We start from the raw sequence: 21,338 nt of genomic DNA on the forward strand, positions 1-21,338 counted from the left end.
CTTTGTGTATACATCTCAAGCCAGACTCTAAAATTCATTTGTGTTTGCTCGTTGAGCCGATGATTCAGTCCGAATGATATACATTTGAGACAGGATACAACTGAACATTTCAGGGTGAAAGGTCTTGCTCAAGGATCCAACAGTGGCAGCTTGGAGGTGCCAGGATTTGAACACGCGACTCAACTACCTTCATTTGAAATGCACAATTCACAGATCAACAATATTCAACTTCTACATATTGAGATTATTTCAACCAGGAGTTAATGCATGGAAATTTCCAGTTAAATTTCAAAGTTATTGCAATTTGTATTGCATTTATGTTGTCACAAATTGTGAGAATGATGTATTACAGTTTGCAATTTTGATTAAAGGACGCATAATATCGGACATATTTCAAATCGAAAAGTCCATTTGTGATTGTGCTGCCTTATCTTATGAGTTATGACCTTATCAACAGCAGTTTACTGCTTCCTCAGCATCGCACAGAGGCTGGAGAAATTTCAAAGGATGTCAGAGTTACCCTTGCATTTCTGACACTTTGCACAGAAACCTCTAGAGAAATGCGAATAAACAGATAGATAGAATGCATGTGCAGATTCTCTTGTCTCCATTAAGTAGACAGATTGCCTAAATATTAGAAACCCCTCCTGAGTAGGAGCATCGAGAAGAGACTTTGTCCAGGGAGGTAAATCTACTGGCACAGGATCACTGGGATTAGATATCTGTGACACAGTGGAGAGAGGTCCTAATAGCAATCCCTGCTGTCCTCACCACTCTGGACATCACCTTTCGGTCCTGGGCCAAATTACTTCCGAATGTGAGAGTGCCGACGACTACCCACATCGGTGGTATAAAAAATAAAATAAAAAAATTTATGCAGCCTGTGGAATATTGTGAAAAGTCTTGAAACTCAAAAATGTCCCAAAGTAAAGTATTGTGCCTTACAAAATATTACAACTGGTGTCATAAGACATATGGGAGTAGGCCCCAGATGTTGTGATAGTTTTAAGATATATATATATATATATATATATATATAATTAGATAGATAGATAGATATAGATAGATATAGATATATATATATATAGATAGATATGACTAACATACAAATAACCACACCTGAGTCAGTGTAAACAAGAAAAGAAGTTTATTGTAATCATACAATCAGTAAAAGTAACCAGACTCAGTGCTACTCAGTGCATCTCCTAGAAGACTCAGCAGGAGAAGAAGCTGCTGACTCTGAGGATCTAAGTGGAAAGGAAGTACCTGACCTTTAGTAGCAGGTAACCTTTTAGTAGAAATATAGGAACTAAGGCTTAAAATATGCATGTGCAAGCCCAGTCTGGAAAGTGACTGACTGAGATCATAAAGTTCAGCAAGCTTAAGGAGAACATAGAACTCCACTTATATACAAAGCAAGGGCTTAAGAATGTTTATCATAATCCAAACTCAAAGTTAACGTATAATCAGTTCGAAAATTACAGTATATGCAGTAGAAGTTGTAGCTGCAAAGAGGATGCTGAAAAGCCACCAGACGTCTGTCATGAAAGACTGAGTGAGCAATGTGACAAGAACAAGGAAGTGAAGCTCTTTTGAGCACATTTTTTAATAACAATGAAGAAAAAGGTTGAAAATAACAGGAAGTGTTTAAAGGGCAGTAAATGTGAGTCAAGGGCAGACCTTGATTCTGGAGAATAAGGGGAATTTAGAAAGGTCATGTAAATGAGTAATGATTCAAATATAACTGAGAAATAATAGGAAATTGCCTGAATGTATGTAAAATAAAGCGTAGGTGCCTAGAGGCACCAGGGTATATATTGAGCTCAATGGAATTGTTGGCTGATTGGCTGCAATAAAGAAGTTTGCTCATTCTCATCCAGGTCTGAGACCTAGTGAAGTATATTTAGATCAGTCAATATTCGGCTAAAAGTTTGAGTTGCGGTTCACCCTGAGACATGTCCACTCGGAGGGGTCTCTGAGTTCTCACAATATCAAACTTCTTTATTCAATACACTTGCAAGTGTGAAGTCAGTCTGTCCTGACCCAAGTCTGAACAGAGTGAGTTACTTTCATTTATATATGGAGCTATGTGTGTGTCTTCCACTGTGCGTGGCTTCCTCTAATCTTGTTGTTGCACAAGCAGGGCAACAGTCACGCCGTTATTCTCCGTTATTTGCACACCCCTGCACAGAATTATGGTAACCCTGGATGTTTGCACAGCACTAGGATTTTAATGCAGAGAAAGTAAATTCTGTTAAAAAGTACACACAAAAAAATGGGAAAGTGCAAATTCCAGCAAAAGTGGCTAGAAGACATGGATTTTAGGACACGGTTGCAGCCTGCTGCTGGTCAACATGGAGAAAGATGTTGGAGATTTTGCTTAAAAAAAAAGAAAGCTATGTTTTCAGCTATAAAGCAGCTACAACATCCAGACATTCACAGCTAATAAACTAACTCTGACAATGTAATTTCAGCAACTAAGTGGGTTTTTACACCTGGTCACTTCATGCGTTTTCTGTGATCCGATAGCTCAAAACACTTCAGGAGGTGGTCTGGGACGCATCTCAGATGAAACTGGACAGGTGTAAATGAATGTGATTGTTCAAGCCACATACGTCAGCGCTATACTCCTCCCAAACGGAAGTATGTAACACAGGTGACTCGAGAGTCGTGCATCGTGCCAGAAACAAATATGGCTCCGATCTTTCACCCAGGTGTCTCGTTGGGTCCTAAAATGCACTGCTGCCGCCATCGAAAATGCTGCAAACAGTAACTGCTGTTTTTTGTAGCAACCACATACACCAAAGCGTGTTCCATTTCAATTACCCCGGAAATGAGGTAAAACATATTTGCATTTTGGGCGGGAGTAGAAAGAACGGATTGATATCCGATAACGGATTGATAAGCTTCATTCATGTGGCCTAATGTAAATGGAACAGAGAAATGTATCGGATCAGAGAAAACACAAAGTGAACAGGTGTAAAAAGGCCCTAATACTACTACTACAAATGGCTACCTATGAAACTTTGCTTTTCCATTTGACATTTGAACAATGCAACACATTCATGTATATAACTTCACAATGCAGCAAAAAATGACTAAACCTTTTTAAAGCTTACAACCTATAGCTGGTATAGTGTCAGAAATCATATAGTCATCCTTGGAAATCACAGGCTTAAACACTATAGCTTTTATTTTTGAAACTTTTTATTCAAATCAGTGTACAAAACATTTCTAGAACTCTAAATCCACCACCAACAAAGATTAACAAATCTCTATGGCCTGTAACACACTGTGTCCAAAACAAATTTCATCTAGTCTTGAATGTAAAAGATTCAATTTGAATGTTTTATGGCGAGAAGTACACTAAAACAGAGCCACCTTAAAAACAAAATAGACAGCTCAGTTGGGCTGCTCAGTTAAAGAATCTTGAAGGGCCTACGAGAGAGAGAGAGAGAGAGAGAGAGAGAGAGAGAGAGAGAGAGAGAGAGAGAGAGAGAGAGAGAGAGAGAGAGAGAGAGAGAGGGGAGATGGAATTAAGTTGATTTAAATTATTTTTAAACTATTAAAGGCAGGGTCTCCGATTTTTGAAAAATGCTTCAGAAAACTGAGTTGGGCCGAATATTAAACAAAAATCAAAACAAACATGTAGCCAATGAGCAGAAAGGGGCGGGGTTTGTTAATATATGGCGGAGTGTTCAGTGCACATGTGTGACATTAGCAGAAAGTGGTTTTAACATTGAAATGGAGGATAAAAACAAAGAAAGAAAGCAAGAAAGGCTTACGATAAGGCAAGAAGTAGGACGTGTTAATATAGGATCAGCTTTCCAGCGCTGGAGAGAACTGAAGGAGCGGGAAATTGGCCACATATTCACAGGTTGGAGTTTCCTGAGTCAATAACTCCTGAGCTAAATGCTGTTACTACACAAATAACACCTTTTCTATCGTAGTAATGTAGAGACGCAGCTACAACCACGTTTTGCTAGTAACAGCGTTTAGCTCAGGAGTTATTGACTCGGGAAATTCAACTTTACTTAAGACGCAGAGGCGTTTTTTTCCTTCTCGATAGGTGAGTAACGTTGATTTTGCTTTGTTTCACAGAACTGATATATGTCGTCCTTTGCATGATTATGCTTGTGTGTCATTTTTGCTTGTCTGCAATCATATTGTTCTTCCCTTCAGCTATGATAGAGACACATTTCTTTCCATTATTTTCCTGGTTTACGTATGTATGTGTGGGCGGAGCTATCAATACAGGTGTGGGACCCGTTTGGGTTAGGGGCGTGTTTGTTTTGGTGATTTCAAATGTCGACATTGGCTTTCAAAAATCAGAGACCCCACCTTTAATGTTCAATTCTTATGTATTTCTCAAATGATCACAGCTGCAAAGTACATCAAGGGAGTTAAGTGGTAATCGTGTTGTTGAAGCACCTGACATATTGCCGGAGAATCTGTCGGAGCTCATGGTCAGGCAAGAAGGATTCATACTAGTTTTCTGCAAGACATGTAAATGAACACACTTAGAACACAATTCCTGTACTGCAAATTAGCCAGAGAAAATGATAAATAGTTAAACCACAATATAATCATGCATGACCAAATGTATACATACTAACAATTCAGTTAGTACTAATAAATGAGTTTCCTGTTCAGAGTGATGTTTATTGTCCCCAATACCCTTTACAGTCCCATTTAGCCACTTATTCGCAACTGCAAAAGCTTAAATGAGTGGGGTATTGCTGATTTCTTTTGTTTTACAAAATTTGAAAACATCTTAAACTTGGAGTTAACCACAGACCTTATTTCATACATTTAACCATTCATTCATTCATTTTCTACCGCTTATCCGAACTTCTCGGGTCACGGGGAGCCTGTGCCTATCTCAGGCATCTTCGGGCATCAAGGCAGAGAATACACCCTGGACGGAGTGCCAACCCATCACAGGGCACACACTCTCATTCACTCACACACTATGGAAATTTTTCCAGAGATGCCAATCAACCTACCATACATGTCTATGGACCGGGGGAGAAAACCAGAGTACCCGGTGGAAACCCCCGAGGCACAGGGAGAACATGCAAACTCCACACACACAAGGCAGAGGCGGGAATCGAACCCCGACCCTGGAGGTGTGAGACAAATGTGCTAACCACTAAGCCAACGTGCCCCCCACTTACATTTAACCAAAAAACAATTTAAAAAAAGGCATTGACTTCAGAGTGACAGAAGACTGGCACCGTGATGTAGCATTTGCTGTATCGTTGAGAGCCTGAGGTGGGAAATGAAAAACAATGGCTAATATGGAAAGACATGATTACAGAGCCAAATCAATCCTCTAAGCAATTATAAAATGTGTTTTGATGGGTAGCCTCAAGTAATGTTAAAGAAATGAATTTCCTATCATATGGATCACGTTAAAAAAAAAACTGCTGTTCATTTCTAAATATGCACACAACATCTTAATGTCACTAGAAAGGACACAGCACTCCGTGCCAAGTACTCCAGGAGAGTTTATTACCGTGGTGACGGTCCTGAGACGGTATTCCATCAAGACGTCTGTGAGCTTCTGTGTGATCTTCAGCACGATCTGAGCATCGTCTTCACACTCGATGCGGAACGTGTCCTAAAATAAACAAGACTGAATAAACCCCACTGCCAAAAAGTGTGTTTCTCTTGAACATCATCATACATGAATGGAATTAAAACCACAAGTTTGTGTTGTTAATTCCGGTAGCAGTACAATACAGTGTGTATCAAAAGACATATAGAATTATACCAGACATCTAAGAAGTGTTGCGAGGGTGCTGCTGGACTCTGGGCTTTTCAATCTCATCATTCGGTCATTGCTGTTCATTGGCAGATCTTCAGGGAACGGTCGGTCCATGTCCTCGCCTCGTGGGCCCATCCCAAATCCCTCTGGGCCCATGTGCATGGATCTGCTGTTGGCTAAACGTTGCATACTGTCTGGCCCTCCCATCATCATGTCTGGTCCTGGGGTGGAAACAAGGTCTCACTATTAGAGGACATCCTAAATATAAGATCTGCACCATTACCCATAACTTTGTGGTTTGTAGAGAGTACAGCTGAAATGCAATCCATATTTCCAACATGATAGGTTAACAAGTAAAGGAAAAAAGTACTGGACCACCTTGGTATGGATTCTACAAGTCTTTTGAATGGAACCGAATGGACAGATCATCATTTGTTAAAAAATATTGCCTTATTTGGTGGTGATACTAAAGAGTGCTGTCTAACTCGTTACTCCAAAACCTCCTGTAGACCAACTGTTCAACTGAAATGTGTGGGAATGAAAAAGTGGAAATAAGCAAGACAGAATTTGGTGAAAAAATACAGTTTAATAAAGAAGTAGGCGGTTGGGCCCCAGGTGGGGCTGCTCGGCTTGAGCGTGTGGATAATGGCCAGAGTGAAAGGATGGTGCAGGATGCGGTAGAACGGATGAGAAGGAAAGGCAGAGAGTGTGGAAGCATGAAGATGTTCCATCAGTGCTATTATGTCAACAGCTATGCCTGCCAGCAGATGACCGGAAACCTGGGTCGGGATGACCACGCTACAGGAAAAGTGTGATCACAGGGCAGAAGCTGCAAGGACGCAGATATACAATATATGAATACAGAGTATAAGCACAATATTATCAGTACACACGGTATTATATGTTTGCAGCATACATAAGCATGCAGTTACATCACTATAATGAGTACAAATCAGTAAACAGTGCAAAAATTCATGAATGAAAGGGAAGTGTAATACTTACACAGGATAAAAGTATTCCAAAATAGTAGAATGGCTCAGAAAGGATGTGCACGGTTCGGTGTATGAAGAGAAACCCTAGGGAAGTTTTACTCCCGAGGGAGTTTTTTTTTATGGTAAAGGAAGTGGAGGTGAAAATAGAGGGAAAGTTACAGGCCTAAAACTGAAGCTAATGGAAATCTGAGAGAAAACCAAAAACAATCAGAAATAAAAAAGCTAAAATTTGAACATAATAGGACATTTTTCAGAGTGAGACCCACTAAACCAGGTGATACCAGGGAAGTGGTAGGTCATTGGTTAAGGTGTTGGAATACTAAGTAATAGGTTGAGAGTTTGAATGTCAGGACAAATACCGGAAACATAATACCAAGATACTGAGTCAGGGTTAAACATGTCAGGAAAGTAAAAAGCAAAAAATTGGTCTTATGCCATATTGAATCCTGTTGATTCATAATTTAGTGTTGATCCTTAACGCATCACGATGATCACGATTTAATGTTGAGTTATACGTACTTACTTTAACAACTTAGATTTTTAGGTTGAATCATGTTTAATGATTCGTACGTACAATTTAATTTAACCGTTTCGGATTTCGCGGATTACTTTTAATGTGTAAAATGAGTAATGGTTTTAAATAACAAAAGGTTTGTGTGATTCTAAAGACTGCTGTAGTGACTGAATAATGATAATTATCGAGTGACGATCACGTTTTATAAGTGTTTTGTATTAGGTACTATCAGGCAGCATTAATCGAATATTGTAAGGATTTACAGTATCAGTATTAGTCTATGGTACTTGATTAGAATGTATGTGATTAAAATGTACTTTCATATATTGATAATGACGACATGAAATAATGATTACTATTCTTACAAATCTCAATCAAATGTTATTGTATGTAATGTTTATGTGCTGTAACCAAAGGTGCCGTTGAGTGGAAAGTCTTTACCGAGAAGTAGAACGTTTCAAAATGAACCATGCATATTAAATAAGATAACTGGTGCTGAGTAGCTAGGTATGTTAAACTTCTCAGTCTAAAAGCGGGAAGAAATGTGGAAAAATCTCAGAAGAAGGAGTATGTATGATATAAATACTTGATTTAAGATATAGCTGCTTTCAACAATATTAATAATAGCAAAGTGCCTAATAGTAAGATTGCAAATTAAAAACAGGGAAGTGTGAGAAAGGTAGAGGTTTATTAAGAACACAGATGGCCTAATCAAGGTAAATGTAAGAACAACCAGGAGGAGATCTGACATTAACAGGGGAAGTGGGATTGAGAGAGACAGGAGATGGAATGGTGGAGATGGAGGGGGAGACGGTGAAGCATATGGAGATGCAGGGTTGACTCTGTCGTAACTCAGAGCCTGTCTCCAAGTCGCCACATCGCTGGGTGTCCTCCTCTCTTAGACTTTTTGGTTACTAAAGACTGTTTAGTTAGACTTAACTGATAACTCTATAATTACTACAAAACACACTGAGAAAACTCTTCAGACCTGGATGAGAATGAGAAAAATTCTTTATTGTGGTCAATCAGCCAACAATCTTCTAAGAGAAATTGCCAAGTTGAAAGTAACAAATGAAAACCCCAAAAAGAGCATGTCATGCAAAAATCAATCAAAAACAAAAACACTCCCGACGTTCTTGCAAAAGTAAAAACACCCCCATGACCCACTCAAAATCTCCGCCATATATACCCTGGCGCTCCTAGGCGTCCCACCTGGTGATCTTCCTCACTTCCCCTTGTTTACAGACTTCGCCCGCTATGTTTTCACCAATTTCCAGCACCTTTCACCATTATGCCCATTTATGGATTTTCCTCCCCTCATTTTTCATGACCAAAGACTAAACACCTGGGCCTTCTTCAGTCTTCACAACAAGTTTATGAACTATGGTCTGAAAACCAAGGCCTTCTTCATTCTACACAGCAAGTTATGAGCTAAGATCTGGGCACCACATGCCCATTTATGGATTTTCCTCCCCTTATTTTCCAGGACCCAGGACTAAACATTCTAAACACCTGGGCCTTCTTCACAACACGTTCCATCTGTGTTATCACAAAAGTGCTCAAAAGGCCTTTACGTCCTGGTCAAAGTCACATTTGCCTCTCAATCTTTTATGACCGACGTCCTGAGGATTAATCCTTCATTCAGCTACAATGAGTAAGTTTCTCTTTTGCTATCTATGTCTGTATATGATTTTTACTGATTATAAGTCACTCTATGTCTCTATGTCTACGGCTGCATGTGATTTTTACTGATAAGTCACTCTATATCTACGATTTATGTCACAAGTTATTATGTTAAAAAGCTCTTACCTATTCATTATCTTATACTGCTACTATTGCTAAGCTATTGTTATGATCTCAGCCTGCCTTTTCTCACCAGCCTGGGCTTGTTTACATATATCAAGCTTCAGTTCCTCTATCTTTACTAAGTTATTCCCCCTTTTCTTCCCCCTAGATCCTGCGCCTCAGGGTCGGCCAATTCATCGCACCATCCGGATTCCTCGCCCTTCCCACCATCCAAGGCCTGTGCCTGCTGATGTCCTGGCCGGCTATCGCCACGTCCAACTGCTTCATATCACCTTCATATCACCTGAGCATCCTTATTTGCTGTAACACATTATGACACATCCTCCTGCTTGCACTTCCTCCTCTCAAACCCCTCTGGTTAACCTCGTGGACCAGAGTACTCAAACTGATGGCTGTGCTCATGCTAAACCTTGCCTCCCTGAGCTCGGAACTCCCGTCTCTCCTCCTCATGCCTATATCCGTCCCCTCTCTCCCACCGTGGCATCTTCTCCCTCCGATTCTGACCCTGGATCTCCAGATTACACTCCTACATTTTCCCACTTACTAATTTACCTCTTTTATCCACCCTCTGACTCAAGTGTGGTTATTTTATTCTCTTGTTATATATTACCTTAAGATTATTACAACATCTGGGGTTTATTCCCATGTGTCTTATGACTCCAATCATAATCCTCTTAAGGCATTCCTGGGTTCAGGGATTTTTTCACAACAACTGTCAGATCATCGTATGCCCCACAGGGCATACAATAATTCCATGGACGAAGAGGTGATTGAATGCTGTATATAATAAAGGAAGGACAGGTAATTGGATCGGTCTGGGTGGTAGCATCACAATAGAGGGCACGGTGAGAGTTGGTGATAGGTGTGGTGGCATGTTGGGACATCAGGATGTGGCCTGGAGGAAGACATGATTCTACCTGGGTGAGGATAAGGACTGATTGACGATGCCTAGAGTTCTTAGAAGAAAATAATCCACGAGGCGATAAATCCACACACATGCTTCACGAGGGTCCGGAACAAACTGTGCAAGTTTCAGGCTTATGTAGAAGTCATTTATTTTTATATAAACTTGCGATTAAGATGGGAAATATTGGAAAATTAAAAAAACGGAAAACCATAAAAGGGAAGAGGAAATTGGGGGGGGGGGGGGGGGCTAAAAACCTAAAAATAATAGGAAATTGGGAAAAGCTATGTAAAATAAGGAGGGGATTAGAATCCTGAATTTTAAAAATAATACAAAATTGGCTAAATTATGTAAATTAAGAAAAGGTGGCTGCACCACACATGGACGCTGGATTGTTTTCCTGACTTTGATGCTGAAGACATTTTTCTAAGAAGTTTACTTAGAAGATCCAAGTAGGAGACCTTCTCATAGAAGATGGCTGCAATAAAGTCAGGACTTTGCTGATCATATTCAAGCTTGAGAAGTCCATTTTCTTTTATTTATTTTGACTTTGTTTAAGTAAGTAAAATTTATTGGTAATTGGCAGATCTTAGAAACCACCCAGTTGATGTGTCGCCTCAGAAAGGGACTCCGAGTTCTGACAATCCTGATAATGCGGTTATAGAAATGGCTGCTACAGTAAATTAAACAGAGTGAGAAATGGAAAAGGAAGCAGGACAGACAGGATAATGGGCAAGCAATAGTAAATATCTAATCAACTGACATGTAGTGCAGTGCGTATTTTTTATATTCCAGACAGGGTGTAAACAAAACTTAGGGGAATTCAATAAGTCCAAAACAGAACATAAGGGGAATTCCAGGATGATGAAAAAGGATTTTAGGGGAATTTTTAGGCAGGAAATTCAATAAATAAATAATAATTAATAATAATAGGAGTGTTTCAACACAGACCTGCCTCGAAAATCTAGAATCAAGTGTTAAGTGTTTAAGTGTTTATCAATTTGGCAAATCAGTTCAACATAAAACAATTTAATTACAAAAAAATAAATCTAAATCTTTATAGAGTAAGTGTGTAAAAAATCTAGAATACACAGTATTTCACAGTAATTAATTTTCAATATTTAAAGACGTGCAGAGATTCGATTAGAATTACCGTAGTGGTCAGGGCTCCTCATGGGGCCGTTACCCAAACCGCCAAGAAAATCAGACATCATATCACCCCTTGGTGGGAATTCCTCTGAAAAAGGTGGGTCCAAAAGCCCACCACCAAATGGTCTACCTGAGGAAAAACAAGCCGATATAGATATAAAAACTGACTTTGAATCTACTGTGACTTATACTGTGAAATAGGTCGAAGAGGGCTTTGCTTTTTTCTTTATGAAAAAAGAAATGTATCTTCCATTCATATACAGACAGACTAACCTGGGTGAAAACCTCCAGGATTTGGTCCAAGCAGACTTGCAGGACCTGATCCTGCTGCATGGGGAAATGCAGACTCTGACATACACACAAAGGAGATACGGCAAATGAATGAATGAATGAATGAATAAATAAATAAATAAATAAGTTTTAGCTTTGCGATACAAGATCCACGTACATACTGGAGTATATACAGTGAGGTAAGTCACTGTGTTACCAAGGTCATAACTATATGTAAAATAATATTATTATTATTATTATTATTATTATTATTATTAACAACAACAACAAAAATACACAACCTACTTATGAATGGTTGCCAGAGGCATGTACTAATGTGCAAACGTTAGCAACCATTCGAGGTGAACATTTTAATTTTTGCTGAGCAGGGCTGGACTTACTCATGTTCTGAAAGGATGGCACATCATACGGTTCCTTAAGGACAACCTGAAAAGAATGCTTAAATTCATCATCTTAAGAAAGCCAAATGGAATTTCACAAATGTTCAAATAACGGCGACCTCGGAGGGAAAGTATTTTGGATACTTCATGGCAAGCTGATCATATAAAACAAATATTTCAAAATAATTATACTTCCACAAGGCATTATAAATATATAGACTCACTGACTCCTACCCTGATTTGACCTCTGCCCTCGGTCTTCTCCACCTCAGCACTGATCACTTTCAGTTCCTTTTTGATAACTGGGTTCCTTACTTCCTCGTCTTCATGAGGCATTTTTTCAGGGTGAGTAAGTTTCTGTTTTTCAAGTAAGATGGAAAATCTTTGTCACATGCAGACACGATTTTTCCAAAGCCTCTCGTTAATTGGGAGCAAAGGATGATGTATGTTTAATTTGAAACCTACAAGCCTTACCAGGTATTTGAAGCAATGCTTCCATCCAATAACATGAGCAACCATTTCAAACTGCCGCAGTTGCACCTTACACAGTCTGCACTGGTAATGAGGTGGGACTGACTTGCTGGGGCTGCGATACTCCCACACATACTGTAGGCCTACACACACACACACACACACACACACACACACACACACACACACACACACACACACAAACACACACACACACACACACTCAAGTACTCATACATTTCCACAATGAGCTTAATTTTTTATTGACAATATAAAACGTACCGATAACCGGATCTGTGACAGTTTTCAGCCGTTTGGTGAGGGAGGGAACAGTCTGAATGGATCCTTGCTTGATGAACACTGATGGAAGTTGCATGAATTAGAACGAACAAAATACTCTCCATAATGCATGATACAAGTTTAAAAGAGAACTGGATATTTTAATCATTCAAAATGATCTCTAAATCCACTCTAATTCAACAGTGCACTTAATTACACTGCTCTAACCACATAGGCAGCAGCAGAGTGGAAAAGTTGTGGCGAATCAAGTGAGCCACATTTGGAAAATGAACTGGTGAACAACATAAAAACTCAGTCCTGATTCATTCTTTTGGTCAAAACACTGCTTACCAACAACAACTACCAAGTTTCCCCAGTCAGATATCAAAAGCATCACTACTGGTGCTGATATCTGGCTGATTCTGTAGATTGCTATTGGATCAGATTTAACATGTTCAGATCTGATCCACTTTTTTTTCTAAATAAAGTGAACACAGTTCACATATTGTCCTAGACACCATGACTGATGTTCTGCAAAAAGTGGCCACAGAAACCTCTGGAGAATTAGTTATAAACTTAACAATTCTCCATGGATCCAAGATAGTTAGGCTTTCTGGATGTGCACAACATTCAGTCTGGTGCCAAGGAATATTAAGGCACAGACTGAATGGACCACAAGGAAGTTCCCTCCAAATGAGTCCTGACCGATTCCGATGGTCAAAATGTGCACCACATTGCAGTTAATTTGTTTTGTATTCTTTATGGTCCTCCAAACATTCAGGATGACCAGATAGAGGAAGGTTCGGTGAACTCTCCAAAGAATTCCAAGTTACTTACAGATGCAGTTCAGCATCAAGTGGTTACTTTCTTGATTTACCCAGTAGGCCTAGCTATGTCTGCAAAACAGCACTGGACTCAGACTTGTCCACTGAGGGACACCAGCTATCCTTCACTGAATGTTGTCATTTAACATACAGTACAGAAATGGTTCCTGTTTGAACTGGCTTTAGACTGCATCTCACCGGACTGGACCACCAGGTTTGTCCAGCAAAAAAAAGTCCTTGCAGTGGACAGGCCATGAAGATCAATCCATCTTCCCTTATCATAAACAACCATAACTCACTGTGAACACATTCAGTCAGTGATGCAGGACAATAAGTTTCTAATGTTGTTCAGGCTAAATTCAGTTACTGGGGTGTCTGCAGGTATCAAGTTACCCTGATTAGGATTTAAAGATGGTACTTTCAATCTAATTCAATCCTAAATTTCCATTTATTAAGAAGAATGTACAACCTGGAATGTATTTAAATGAGATGGTTTTTTAGCCATTTTATTTACACAGATTCTGTATTGGGGCAATGATGGGGAAAATAATATTCAAGAAGTTTAAGTAAGTAATTTGATAAAAGGCAGAAATCTGTTGGCATTCACGCTCCAGGGTGCAGCAATCTTTGGCTCCAAATCCAACTGCAGGTAACTTTTGACTAGCCATTCTACTTTACAGAAACACTTTAAGGTAGCTCTGCTCTGGCAAGACGTTCAGGAACACAGTGCAGCTGCAAGGCGAACTTCTGCCCCACTGTCTTGCAGAGTGATAGAGCTTATCTTCAACAGAAATCTGCTCAGTGTTCCACACCCACTTTTGTGAGAAAGAGTTGCCTTTTTTTAGGGTTGATCTCCTCTGACCTCTCCTAGGTCCTCCTGATGAAAATCACCCCCACAACATGATACTACCACTACCATGTTTCACTCTGGGAGATGGTGCTCTTAGATCAAACTTAGCAGTTGGTTCCATTGCTGAAAGGCTTTAGTCTCCAACAGACCAGAGAATCTATTTACACATGTTTGCTGAGGCTCTTGACTCTTGTGTGCTTTTTGGCAAACTTCAGAATGTTATTTAAAATGCCTTTTTTTAAGCCTTAGCTTTCTTCTTGCCATTCCTCGATAACGTCCGGCTTTGTGTTGTATCCAGGCAATTGTTGTCCGGTGAACAGCTTCTCCTTCTTCTATGAGTAATACATCCCTAAATTCATGTGAATGGCTGGCATTTTAAAATAATGATATTAAAAGATGACCGGTACCTTTCCAGAACCTAATCTGCTTTGATGGCATCTTGATCCCCATGATGCTTACAACATGTGTGGTATGAAATGAACATTATCTTAAACAAGCCAAAATGGTTGGACCTGGCAACTGTTCACTTACAGGACCACTCATTTAGGAAAGCAAATTCCAAAAAGACAAAAAGTATGAATTTAAAAACCTACAGACACCCTGCAATAACAACAACAAAAATAATAATTATGCAAGACAATACGGCTGATTTTGTGTGCTACATTAAAGCTCTGGAGACCTCAGACACGACACATTGGCAATAACATCACCAAGGTCAGAGCGTGCTGAAGATCAAAAGAAGAGAACTGGGCTCTGAGGGCAAAACTTACCTATGTCCCCACCATAGGCCTGCTGCTTTTTCTGTCATAGATGACAAGTAAACCCGTTGGAAAAAGAGAGAAATAAAGAGGTGTTAGAGAGGCAGAACAGCATGCGAGGTTGGGAACAGGACCCCAACACTCCTGTGGTCCATCCTCCACTTCAATGCGCTCAATTAGCACAGGAGACTGTTCTTGAGACTGAAGGTTATGGAGCCACAATTATCTCTAACCGTTAGTCATAGACTTGTACTGAAAGAACAGTAATCTGTCTCTTCCCTCTACAGCATTGGGATTATTTAGTCATGAAAATGACAGTCCATGACTAATAAATAAAAAAAATTAGACAGCAAGCAGCAGATGCTTTATGCTTAATATTGCATATTCACCAGTGCTCATGTGCTCAGGGTTATATAACCCCTAAGAAGCATCTGTCCTCGATTTCTACTCGTGAGCATGCACTGATGATCTTGGGTGTCATTCTGCTGACAAGAGCTTGGAAACTTGTTGGAAAACTTGTAGGAAATAAATCGGCATTTTCAGTTGAATTTTCCATTCGATTTATATACAACTGACTTTTTTTTACATTATGTCTATCATTTTACTTATTTTTGCAAATTATGGAGCCTACTGAGTGACACATGACGAGAGCATGTCTCAGTGTTTACAGAACTGAAGTGTGCCCTCATGCACCATGCTTCTTCACACACTCGCTTATATCTTCGTGTGTGAGCATTGTGCAATAGTTGTTCACTCTCACAGATATGGCTCTCTCACTTACATTTTATATTTTTTGTTAATGTTACTGTTTAAATGCCATAGCCTTTGCTTTGACAACATATAAATGAACTGTTATTTTTATGTATTTAATTTTTTTTGTATAGAGAAGGAAATGATACACTATATGGCCAAAAGCACATGAACACCTGAGTACTGAGATTCAGTGGGCACCCACATTATGGGTGTTAATAGAGTAACACCCAGAACACCTGTTTTGCTACAATAACATCCACACTCCTGAGAAGGGATAAAAAATAAAATAAAATCACTTGATTTTTAGACCATGGCAGTGGAGATCTGCCCATTCAGCAACAATGGAGCAAGAGCCTGGTGTTAGGTGAAGAGGCTTGGCTTGCAGCCACCATTCCAATTCATCTCAAGTGTTCAACGGGTTTGAGGGCAGGCCTCTTGAGGTCTTCCAGTCCAACCCTAACAAACCAAGTCTTCATGGTTCGCATTTGCACAGAGGGATTGTCATGCTGGGACAAGACTGGGCCTCTCGGTTCCAGTGAAAGAAAGCCTTAAATGGTAACAATATAAAGATATCCATTAGAACTGTATCCTTCTATCTTTGAAGGAGAAACGTGAGGAAGGCTTACACATGGCTGACTCAGGCGTGCAAACTTTTGACCCTATAGTGTTGCCACCTACCGAAACAGCATCCAGGTGACGCTCTTTTATCCAACCTTAAAATATTAGTGTGATGCCAATCCAACCCTACAATTATTTTAAATCATTTTAAGCATTTTAAGGCACCAGGGCATCATTTCCAAAGCACACATGCATACTGTGATACTGAAAGTCAAACACAACACACACAACAGTTTACACATTTTATATTTTTGTATTTAACTGATTAATAAAATAATTGATTTAAATAAATTATAATCAGATTAGTTTTACTCCTATTCTGTATACGGGTAAGGCGCACTTGTAAACCTGACTGATTATATTATTATTATTATTATTATTATTATCAACAATAATATTATTGTTATTGTTGATAACTATAATAATAAAAACAATAATAATAAAAAATAATAAGGGGGAACAACAAAAATAAAATAAAAATATTAATAATAATAATAAAAACAAAATAATAACAAACAAACAATTACAAATTATAATAATGAATAATAAATAATAAAAGTCATAATATTAATAAAAATAAAAGTAATAATAATTATTATAATAGTAATACAAAAATAAATAAAAACATTATTAATAATAATAATAATAATAATAATAATAATATTTAGGGGAATTGAGGATAGATATTACACAACCACACTTCATTCACATAAATACATGTCTTGATGTTGCTAAACAACCATCACACACTGTTAAGAGACTACAGTGCGTTACGGACGATGTGTAAATATTATTAACACTGATAACTATGCAATTTATTATCTTTATTTAATTTATTATAATGCTTGGGTTTTGTATTTTATCGTGTTTTTATAAATTCGCTTACAAACAAACGCGTGATACCAAAACACACGTAGCGTGCTAGCATAGCAAGACAGCTAGCATGGACTATATTATAGCTAGCATAAACTCACCTTCGCGGGGTTCTTCTTTTTCTGCTGAACGGTTTGCTCTCCAGCTGAAACCTCCATTCTAGTCAAAACAAAGACTAAAATGAACTACATTGAAGTGCTTAGTCTGTTAGCATAAACCATATTAGCATCATAGCATAACATAGCATAGCATAGGAAGACGACCTTGTATCACTTGTTTCAGTTTTACTAGGGAACAAAAACTCACAAGTTGTTCATTAATATAAATAAATAAATAAATAAATAAATAAATAAATAAATAAATAACAAACAGACTCAATGATTCGCATCTGCATTCCTATTTAAACGTATCTGGCTTCATGTTAGTTAGCATGTGAGATCAATTAGCATACGATAACGTTACAATAAAAATAAACCGATTATTACTAAACATATTGTTTAGCTGAGTTTAAATTATTAATAGCAATAATGTACTACAATTACCTCCGTTTCGTCTTCACCGGTGGACAAAATCGATCTATTCGCAGATAACTCTTCTGTTGTCGTGCTGAGAAGCGTAACCACTGGAGGACCGGAGTGTGGCTCGCTTTCAAAATAAAAGTCATTCATCAGAATCAGAAAGGTCTTTATTGCCAAGTATGTTTTCACATACGAGGAATTTGTTCTAGTACAGGAGCTCCACAATGTAAGCAGAATGGCAATGATAGGACATGAACACATGCATAATAAACAGTTGTATGTACAGTGGGAAAAAATGTGCAAATTGAAATACAAATGTGCAAATTGAAGTATAGATGTGCAAATTCAAATAAAAATGTGCAAATTGAAATATAAATGAGCACGTGTAAACAATGCAAGAATAGGGTTTGTTCTGTGTATGTTAGGTGTTCATCAGATGTATGTTTATGTTAAGTGTTGGTGCTCAGAGCTCTGTAGCGTCGACCAGATGGCAACAGTTCAAAGAGTGAGTGTGCTGGATGTGAGGGGTCCAGAGTGTTTTTCTCATTAATATGTATGAAAAAATATACAATTAATTAATTAAATTAATTAATTACCTAATTTTGTTTATTTATTTATTTATGGGGGCCATGGTGGCTTAGTGGTTAGCACTTTTGCCTCACACCTACAGGGTTGGGGGTTCGATTCCCACCTCCGCCTTTTGTGTATGAAGTCTGCATGTTCTCCGCGTGCCTCGGGAGGTTAGATTCTCAGACAGGAAACGAAATATATATAAAATGAATATACATGGTGCACAATCATTTACATGTTTATTAAATTTACAATAAAAAAAACTTTTCTAGTAGTCATAAGCAAACATAGAAGCATTAGGATTATTAATCCATAACATAAATCAGAATAATCCTAAAGCAACCCGAAGAAAAATATTTAAAAAAAATGTGCTTCAAAAGAGAAAACACATTTAGCTCATATTCATTTTTTGATCTCAAATGTAAATGTCTTTAGTTTGTATCTAGTTGCAGAGGGAGGTGTTCAGTCCCAGCAGGCTCAGCTCCCCAATCATTTGCTGAGGGATGATTGTATTGAATTCTGAACTAAAGTCTATGAACAGCACTAGTACATACGGGTCTTTATTATCCAGGTGGGTGAGGGCTAAATGAATGGCCGTGGCAATGGCATTGTCCGTGGAGCGGTTTGGACGAGAGTGCTAAGGGGCAATAGTAAAGAACTGGGGTCTGAGGGCAAGACTTACCCCTTGTCCCCACTGTAGACCTGCTGCTTTTTCTGTCATAAATGACAAGAAAACCCATCAGAAAGAGAGAGAGAAATGCAGAGGTGATAGAGAGACAGAATAGCAGACGAGTTTGGGAACAAGACCCAAATATCCTGTGGCCCATACTCCACTTCGATGATTTTCATTAGCAGAGAAGGCTGTTCTGGAGTATGAGGGCTATAATTCCACAGTCAACTCTACTGGTTGGTCATAGACTTTTACTGGGAGAACAGCTGTCTTTTCCCTACTAGAGTAAGGGGATATTTAGGCAGACGTAAAAACAACAATATAGGAAAAATTAGGCAGTAAGCTGCACTGAAGAGACATATGGGGTTATGGCCCTGGAGAAAAATCTGTTCTGGATTCATACTCGCAAGTATGCCTTGAAGATCAGCTGACTGGAGCATCATGTTATGCAATGCATACACAGCAATGATGTTCGGTTCCCACTAGCTTAGAAAACTTTTAGCATACATCAGACAAGGATATAAATAGTTAGTACTGAATTCTCTTGCAAGTCCGGCCTACAAGCCCATATTTCATAAATGACATGCAGTGCCTTCATCTCCCGCTTGACCGTTTTTACATTTTTAATGTTTGATATAGTATTGAAAGGGTGAGTGGGGATTATTTGCATAGTTATTTACTCAGTAAACATGTGCAAAGATTCTCTAGTCTGATGAAACCAAAATGGAACCAGACCACAGGCCTTGGGACAAACACTAAATCTGGCCGAAACCCAACACTGTTCTATACCAGGACTGAGAAGGACTGTAGAGTTGGTCCAGGAGAGTTGGACCTTCCAACTGATCGTAAGCATATTTACCCAGCTACACTGAAACTCCTAATCATGCTAGCCTGGCCAAAACCCGAACCTCAGTCGAAAAATCTGTGGAGAACTTTTAAAGATTGTTTGCAACTAATGATCTCCATCCAATCTGACATAGTTGAAGTAACTTTAGATAGAAGAATGGATCCAGATGTACAAGCTGATTAAGTAGCTGTAATTGCAGCCAAAAGTGGTTCTGCCAAGTATTAATCTAGGAGGTTGAATACTAATGTAATCAAAGACAGTCTGTAAAAATACAAGATGTGGAAAAGTTTAAGAGGATGAATATTTACACAAGGCACTGTACATTGAACAACGGACAATAGCTAATCAACTAAAGATAAAGGCCACAGATCCACACAGACTTTGACACACCATGTACACTGCAAAACATTTTAATTACTTACTCTTCAGCTCTTTTTACAAAATGAACCCATAAGTAATTTCCCTAAAAATAATTGTGTCTTAGGGGTTAAGGATCACATGTATAAAATCTTTCTTCCAGGGTTTAGGCCTCATTACAGTATTGAGACAGCACTGGTTAAAGTAGTAAATGACCCAATACTGATCTTAAAAGATCACAAATCCAGATGTGTCCATGGTAAAGTGTGATATTCTAAGTTGACGGTGAAAATCTGAGCAAGGTTTATAGATCATTTGTTCATGTTTGTAACTATACTGAATTACAAATCTTTTTGTAAATAAACTATATAGAGACATATTGATTATGCTTTAACCCACTTTGTCACTCTTCGTCTGTTTCATACAAGATTGAACTTGTGCTGATGCCTCCATCATGTAATAAATAAATAAACAAACAAATAAATAATGTAACAAAGATGATAAAATATTTGAACAAAACTTATACCACAACACTGTTGATTTTTTATTTTATTATTTTTTTTATTTAATTTCTGATTGGTCAGCGGGTCTTGATTGTTTTTCTTTCACATGAATACCATCTATAATTTAAATCTTAAGCTTATATTAATGACCGATTTACTATTTATAGCCTAGAGAAATTAAGCAAGAATTTTTTTTTTACCAATTACCAATAAACGGATAAAAGATATAACTCCTATTTCATAAATAAATCCGGAATACTTTACATACATTATCATCATTACCACGTCACATCATCCAGTCGTTGATTATTTGCCTATTACAGCATGCTGCATTACAGCTATTCCTTATTTAAATAGCACGTCGCCTGCTCGAGCGAACAGAGGTCTGCGTCATGACGTCACAACCTTAAACCTACAGGGACGGTACATTAAAAAAATAAATAAATAAATAAATAAATAAATAAAATTAAAAATACAACATTCAAAAAAAAAATTCCAACGGCATTCAAAAGTTAGCTAGTGCTAAAATATACACAATAATGTGTTGCACTTACCTTCCGTTTGTGATAAACAGTACTGAATTTTCCACAACAGTTCACAGTGCACACATTTATTTATTGATTGATTGATTGGCTTTTATT

General features: G+C 38.3%; 1 protein-coding gene across 1 annotated transcript; it reads right to left on the minus strand.

Moving 5' to 3' along the window:
• Window positions 1-3,189: 3,189 nt before the first annotated feature.
• si:ch211-197h24.6 lies at window positions 3,190-21,318 on the minus strand. Its single transcript, XM_027171959.2, has 14 exons — window positions 21,252-21,318; window positions 17,775-17,877; window positions 17,334-17,391; window positions 15,001-15,031; window positions 12,560-12,637; window positions 12,281-12,420; window positions 12,041-12,163; window positions 11,807-11,852; window positions 11,409-11,483; window positions 11,140-11,265; window positions 5,777-5,991; window positions 5,519-5,623; window positions 4,432-4,495; window positions 3,190-3,438 (listed from the first exon to the last, which is right to left on the minus strand). The coding sequence occupies exons 3-14, from the start codon at window positions 17,388-17,390 to the stop codon at window positions 3,416-3,418; spliced, it is 1,083 nt and encodes a 360-aa protein (XP_027027760.1). The 5' UTR covers window position 17,391; window positions 17,775-17,877; window positions 21,252-21,318; the 3' UTR covers window positions 3,190-3,415.
• Between the last annotated feature and the right edge of the window lie 20 nt (window positions 21,319-21,338).

The sequence above is a fragment of the Tachysurus fulvidraco genome, chromosome 25 (genome assembly GCF_022655615.1).
Source record: "Tachysurus fulvidraco isolate hzauxx_2018 chromosome 25, HZAU_PFXX_2.0, whole genome shotgun sequence".
In the NCBI taxonomy this organism is placed as follows: domain Eukaryota; kingdom Metazoa; phylum Chordata; class Actinopteri; order Siluriformes; family Bagridae; genus Tachysurus; species Tachysurus fulvidraco.

What these genes read in the sequence shown, in the direction of transcription:
- si:ch211-197h24.6 (XM_027171959.2), bottom strand. Translation starts at nt 17,390, where the DNA reads ATGGAGGTTTCAGCTGGAGAGCAAACCGTTCAGCAGAAAAAGAAGAAC. An exon ending in GGCCTATGGTGGGGACATAG is followed by an intron (nt 12,638 to 15,000) that starts GTAAGTTTTGCC and finishes AACTTCCATCAG; the next exon opens with TGTTCATCAAGCAAGGATCC. An exon ending in TGTCACAGATCCGGTTATCG is followed by an intron (nt 12,421 to 12,559) that starts GTACGTTTTATA and finishes GTGTGTGTGTAG; the next exon opens with GCCTACAGTATGTGTGGGAG.